Source organism: Nannospalax galili, unplaced genomic scaffold, assembly GCF_000622305.1.
Source record: "Nannospalax galili isolate Female #2095 unplaced genomic scaffold, S.galili_v1.0 scaffold814, whole genome shotgun sequence".
NCBI classification, from domain to species: Eukaryota; Metazoa; Chordata; class Mammalia; order Rodentia; family Spalacidae; genus Nannospalax; species Nannospalax galili.
The window spans coordinates 717,325-724,741 of record NW_008334397.1 but is presented as its reverse complement, the minus strand read 5'-3'; the positions used below and the strand labels follow the sequence as shown (position 1 = coordinate 724,741).

At 37.6% G+C, this 7,417-nt stretch overlaps 1 protein-coding gene across 1 annotated transcript in view; it reads right to left on the bottom strand.

Annotated features, from left to right (window-relative positions):
- Positions 1-7,417, bottom strand: part of LOC103731018 (centrosomal protein of 162 kDa) — a gene marked incomplete at its 3' end in the record, with an annotated part of 42,866 nt that overhangs the window by 16,352 nt on the left and 19,097 nt on the right. The window contains 3 exon segments of the mRNA XM_029561724.1: positions 2,923-3,039; positions 3,511-3,539; positions 4,961-5,078. Of these exon segments, the coding sequence (XP_029417584.1) occupies positions 2,923-3,039; positions 3,511-3,539; positions 4,961-5,078 (264 nt within the window).

Below are 7,417 nucleotides of genomic sequence, written 5' to 3'. Positions count from 1 at the left end.
AGCTTACTGAATTCTTTTTAATTTAAAAGTGTTATTTATTATCATTTTTGTGTGTGTGTATGAATGTATGCGTGTGTATGCCACAGCTAGTGCCTACACAGAGGTTAAGACGTCAATTTTGTGGAAACAGTTCTCTCCTTCTACCTTTACATGTACTTGAACTCAGGTCATCAGGCTTGTGCACCAAGTTCTTTTACTTCCCGGCCCCCAACCATCTCACTGAACCTTGCTGTCTGAATCTTAACAATGTACTAGGCTGTATCTATATCAGCTGACCATTACAAGGCCTCATTTTATTGAGGAGGAAATGGGCTTAAAGACATTAGTAGTCCAGTGTTACACAGAATTGATAAGTAGCAAGGCTGGGAATGCAAATATAAGTCTATGTAACAATAAATTCACATTCTACTACCTTCCAGTAACTAAAGAGTTCAGAGTCAAGAACATTTCAACAGAAAAAAAAATAGTGTATTACTTTGAGCAATACAGTTTTGATTTCCGAGTTTTTCTTACAGTGTACAGCAGTGTTTTTTCTACCGTGTTGTATAAAAATCATACGTTTTTCAGAGAAAATGGTAAGTTCCACAGATGTTTGACTAAGTTTTATTTTAGATCATCCTCTGAAACTTAAAATTGTATTAAAAGCTAATCTATACAATCAAATGAGCCACTTCCATAATTCTGCAGTAGTCTGAAGACACTATGCAGTAACTCTTACCTTCTTTGCTTGTTCTCATGCACATTTTAACAGCCTCTGGCCATTTGACACACATATGAACTTCCTACAGCATGAGCATGATTAGAAAAGCCGTAGTTTAACATTGGTCTTTGAAATTTTAAATTTCATTTTATTTTATGTGTATGAGTGTTTGCATGTATGTAAGTGTACCTACCATGTGTGTGCCTGATGCCCACAGAGGATTGAAGAGAGCATCTAATCCCTTGGAACTGAAGTTAGAGAGGGTTGTGAGCTGTTGTGTGGGTGCTGGGACATAAACTTGTGTCCTCTGCCAAACAGTAGCAAGTGCTCCCACCTGCTGAACCATCCCTCCAGCCCTGACACTGATCTTTGGAAAGAATTCATGTCTGCTTACCAAAAACTGTGCAAGTGGGTAGAGACCCCTAGTATCTATGAGATGGGTATGTAAGTAAATAGTAGTAAGACTAAGAGACATGTTCTACACATACTTTCATTCTGATAGAAGAGTAAGTTAGGGAACAATGAAGAGCAAGTCCTGATGGAAACATTCTTTTAGATAAGTGTTTTGTGGGTTTCTTCTGTTTGAGACTGGGTCTTGTTTTTTAATCTCAACATTATTCATTTATTGTGTGTGTGGGGGAACATGTTTATGTGCTACAGTACACAAGGAGATCAGATGACAACGTGTGGAAGTAGCTTTTCCTTCTACCATGGGGGTCCGAGGGATCAACCTCATGTCATTAGACTTGGCAGCAAACACCTTTACTTATTGAGACATTTCGCCAGCCCCAAGACGTCATGCAGTATGGGCTTTCCTCTAAACTGCTGTTCTGCCGCAGATTACCAAGTACTGGATTACAAGCATTTATCACCACACTCAGGTTTTTTGACTTTATATCATTTATATTAAGATTAAAGACTAAGAAAGAAGCAGGCAGTAAGGACTCTCAGAAGGTGATGACTAGAAGTAGAGATATGACAGGATAATGCAGTTTGAGTTTTCTTTTGTTTCTCTGATCTGATGATTATATGGGTGTGTTAGTATTTAAAAATTCATCAAGCTAGGAGCCAGTGAGATGGCTCAGTGGGTAAAAGCTCCTGCAATACAAGCTTGATAATCTGAGTTCAATCCTAAGAACCTACCATGGAAGGAGGAAAACAGACTCCCAAAAGTTGTCCTCTGATCTGTGCACATGTGCTGTGGCACACATGCTATCACAAACATACACATCATACACACGCAATAAAAAAGTAAAAATTCATAAAGCTATATCCTAAGACAAATGAGCTTTTCTGTGGATTATACTTCAGCAATAGAATAATTACTATAAATAAAATGGATGCAGATTCTTAGAGTTGGTTATTGCTTCCTGTTGCTCTCTGCATTCAAGTACCTCAGTTTACCTAATATTAGTAAATATCCCAACACTGCAAAGAAAGATGATTTTTAAAAAGCTCACATTTGCAACTACCAATGTGGAAAATCAAGAATATTTGTATTATATATCAAACATTGATATGATGTTTTTACATAAGATGTCAAATGGCAATCATGGTTCTATTGCTTTCAAACATTTGAAAGGTATTAGCTATCACAAATATCTTTACAAGCTCGATGAAAATTAGATCAGAATTTAAGGGTGTGATGGAGCCTTTCCACAAGAGGGAGCAAACGTAAAGCACAACTGAGACCACATCCCACTTCTCTTACACATGGCAATTAGAACCCTCTGATGGACACAGTAGCTAGTGAGTACTTACCTACAGTGTCCCACTGTGTGGACAGCATCTGCACCAACAGCATTTACTAGCACATTTTAAAATGACACAAAGCCGGGTATGGCAGTGCACACCTTTAGTTCCAGCACTCAGGAGAGAGGCAGGTGGGTCTCTGTGAGATGGAGGCCAGTAGTCTACATAGTGAGTTCCATATCAGCTGGGGCTACATAGAGTCCCTGCTTCAAAAAACAAAACAAAACAAAACAAAACCCCCCAAAATGCCCCAAAATAAAAATAAATAAAATTATACTTGGCATAGATTATTTAATGTTAAATGTCACCATTAATAAGTTCTGATCACTTAAATTGTCAAGTATAGTAGAAAAAAGATGAGACTGAATGTCTTATTAATGTCCATATGTTAGTTTGTGTATTTTCCCAGAAATGAAGTCAGTCACAAAGTAGTCCATATTTAGAGGAGAGCTGATTTCCAAATACTCTACCTATTTCTGTCATTGCACTGTCAGTCATTTCTGGGAGGGCCTTTGCTTGAGCTGTTGCTTTATCTTCTTCACCAAGGTTGACCTCGTCCACAGAATCTAACGAGTCGAGCAATACAACTAAAAGAACATTAAAGAAAAATGGCAGGAATGGAAGAAAAATCTGTGTCATTTTGGTCCAGTAAAATTGGTCACATGTAATGCCTAAAAATAAATATGCACATGTAAATGGTATTAATATGTAATCTTACATATATATGTATGTGCATACATATATACATAAGCATGACTTTCTTATTATATACAAGATATATTAGGTTAACATCAACATACATATCAATGATTATATGCAGGTCTAATGGGCATCTACATGGAAAGTAAAAAGCCTGAAAAAAAGCAGAAAGGAAATATTCTCAAATATAAAAAAAGGAAATATTCTCAAATATAACAGGATGGAGTCAAGATAGGATACGTTATTGAGAAAAGCTATGAAATTTAATTCCTTAGAGATATTTAAAAATAAAGACATTTTACCCAAAACAATTTAGATGAAATTTTAAATAGACTAGTTACTTGCCAACTAATATTTACCATTAGCCAGCATGCCAGTTTTCTTCTTCCTAAATTAAAAGAAGAAAATTACATGTTTTGAAAGCAAAACTACATCAAATGACCACAAAATGGACAGTTAAGAGGTTTGAAGGCAGGAACCATGAGAAGATGTGGCGCTGTCCTTTACCACAGCCTGCGAGATGACACAGCTCTGCAAGAACTCCTGCAAGTCTCTTTGGAACCTTGGTCATTACCAAAACTGTTTTGGGACTGAACTTTGCTTCAAGTATCTAGAGGCTACCAGCTAGTCTACTTTGCTAAAAAATTTTATTTTGTTGTTGTTGTTTGCTTATTTAAAAACATCAGAGTATCAGGGGGGCGCTTCATCACATGAGCCTGAAATTATAACATTATCAATCAATTTCCCCTTATTGTTTAAAACCAATTACCAAATATACATCCAATTCACTATTCTACAGTTTGCAGGGCATACTTTTAGGTAGGCAGGCTGTCAAAGGGCAGGATATTGAAGCTCTTCAATATTAAGGTTTTAATTAGCATCCCCTTGATTCCCCACCTAGCCAGGGGTACAGGGCCCAAGTAACAGCTTTACTTCCTTTGGATCTGGAGTCTTACTCAGCTCTCAGGAAGGCTTTCATGTTTTTACAGTCTATTTTCTTAATATACACTGACTTGCTCACAGAATATTGTGATTTCCATGTTTCAAACAAATGCCACTATATTTCTAAAGATACACAAAGGCCACATTAACCTGTTATTTCTAAAATCATCTTACTTCTTCCAAAATGAAGGATATATACACACTCAAGAAAAAGTGCTAAATACTTTTAAAAAGTGTTTCTATTTAGAGTACGGTTTTACACATGTTCTAAATACCTCATCCTAACATAGGCACAAAAGAATATGTCCAAATCCAGACCAAAGAAACAAACAGTAATTATCCTAGTAGCTACTATTTTATAACTTCAATGACAGATTATAATGCACAGGAAATATTTAATAACAGGCCTAAACACATCATGTTAAGAACTGGGAAATGACAGAACTAGAGTAGAGCAGGACAGAATGTGTGTTGTCGTAACCACATGGGCTTCAGACACTAACGCTGCCATTAGCAGAAATCCAGGGAAGGGTATTCACAACATCTCACAAGGACAAGTTCTACAAAGAAAGCCCTAATAGATCATTTTAAAAAATAGTGTTAAAATTTAATTGTGTTCCATTTCTAAAGCTTACTGTAAAGAAATTATCTAGCAAAAGTCACCGCTTCTAAGATCATCACCTGTCATGACTGTTTCCTTTAAGATTTACATTGACACACTTAGTTTAGAAAATCCTTAAGTGTTTGAGACTTACAAGCTTACAATGATCAAGACTTTGAAGAACTCTGTATTTCAAGCTCTTCTGACAGGAAGTCAGCAGGCTGATGAAAGCTGTCACAGAACTGTCAAAAGTGCAACTGATAAACCTGATGGGCATATTTACCTTCTCTGATTCAGGATTTTCCTTGGGATGAATCTCTTCATCTTTAATAACCAAAGGTGCATCAATATGGTCTGCATCTTCAAAATGATCACTGTAATTTTCTGAAGGAAATAATTTTTAAAAAGTATAAGGACCAGTGTTGAAAAAGTTAAATTTCAAGAAAGGACTACTGACTTCCAAAGGAAGTCTCCATAAGAATACGTTCCCAAAGATATTGATTTGAAGATTTTTTTTTTTTGCAAAAAATGAATGAGTTCAATTTAAAATGAAGACTATCTTAGGTTTATTTCATTTTTTGTGCTTTCATATAGTCCTAAGAAGATTAAATTTTGAATTTAATCTTTTATGACATGTCTCTTTAAATAGACATTGGTCCTGCAAGACCTTTGTTGTTTTCCAGTTCTGGACACTGCCTGGTGTAAACCCTGTAGATTACATCTGGGTGGTGTGCAGCAGAAGAAAAATGTCTCAAAATTGACTGATGACATCAGTCTATCTATGGGGAGTGGGGCAAGGGTTATTTGGCCAAGATTTTTTTTTATCAATTTAAGTTGTAAATAGTTTTTAAATCAAAAGATCACCTGAGACCAGTGGGCTGAGGAAGAAGAAGGAGGTACAGGGTGTGTGAGTGCAGAGGCCATGTCTGAAGTCAGGGTGACGGTGTAACAGCAAGATGAGGGCAAGGCCTAGAGCTGTCTTTGCACCACTATTCAGCAATAGGATGATAGCCATCACTAAAGCTCCAGGCTTTTTCTCATCTGTAGAGATGAGAACAGTGTTTATGTGAAAGGACTGCTGAGAAGATTTGAGAGTCAGTGTTCAAACAGCACCTGACATTTAATATGCACAATATAAGTGTCAAGTGTTGCATGAAATAGTAATACTGTATGTATTACAGTCTTGCTTCATCTAAACTAAATATTAATGAAGTCAAATATTACTTTTCTTGTTGTTGTTTTGACTTTTTGCTGTGTAGAAATGAAGTGGGGCCTTGTGCATGCTAGACAAGCACTCTATTCTAGTCCCTCCTTCTGACTGGAAAAATAACATATTATTCCAAACTGTAATTTAATGTTTTCATTAGTAACTGAACAAACTATAGGAAAAATTCCCATACAACATAGGAATGATCAAAGTTCTTTTCAGGAATCTGTCATAAATAAAGTCAGTGTGAAGTAAGAAGGAAATGTCACTGGCAGATGTAGACAGAAATGAAAAAACAAAAACAAAAACCAAAAACCAACCAACCAACCAAAAAAAACCCAACAAAAAATGAAGAAATAAAGGGAAGGAAAATAGCATGTCAGAGATTTCAGAAACATCAATGTGAATTGAGCTTACATAAAAATGAAAGAAGCAGCTCTCTGCTTCCCTGAGCCTGCATGACCCATGGGCCTCTTTCCAGGGTAAGTCGATTATGCACCCCCACCAGCTCCCGCAGCCGCATTCACCCTCCCATCTCCCCTGCTGGTCTCTCCTTCTAGCCTGGGACCTGTCCCATTCCTTGTCTTGGCGCCCCAGACACCTGAGGAACCACCACTGCTTCCTGATCTTTTGCATCCAGACCAACCCAGTTCCTTCTGGGGTCCTCAGGAACCCTCTGGGCCTGGCCACAACCTCACCTCCCTCTGCTTCCCTGGGCTGCACAACCCAACAGCCTCTTTCTGGATGCCAGGGCTGACCTTTCTGCTTCCTGATCCTTTGCATCCAGACCTACCCAGTTCCTCAGTGCAGTCCCCAGGAGCCATTGGGGCTTCTTCCCACCCCCATCTCCCTTTACATCTATGGGTGGCATGGCCACCAGCTACCCTAGACCAGCATCTTTCCTGGGCCCTGCTCGCAAGCCAGTGACACCATAAAAAGACCAGACTTACAAATCATAGGCATACAGGAAGGAGAAGAATCCCAAGAAAAAGGCATGGACCAGATCGTTAACAGAATCATGGAAGAAAATTTCCCAAAATTAAAGAAAGACATGCCCAACAAATACAAGAAGCATATACAACACAAAACAGACAGCACCAGAAAAGAAACTCTCATGGGACATCATAGTAAAAACACTAAACATACAAAACAAAGAGACAATATTGAAAGCTGTAAAAGAGAAACAACAAGTCACATATAAAAGAAAACCCATTAGGATTACAGCTGACATTTCAGTGCAAACTATGAAAGCCAGAAGAGCCTGGACCAAAGTATTCCCAGTTTTAAATGACCACAGATACCAACCCAGAATACTATACCCAGGCAAAATGTATATTATAGTTGAGGGGAAAGAAAAATCTTCCATGACATAAATAGGCTAACAAGAATACATGCCCATGAAACCAGTCCTTCAAAAACTATTTGGAAGCAATACAAAGAGAGAAGAAAGGAATATCTATACCCCAGGGGCAATGAAAGAAAATAAATAAAGGTATAATTGAGGAAACAGAAAATT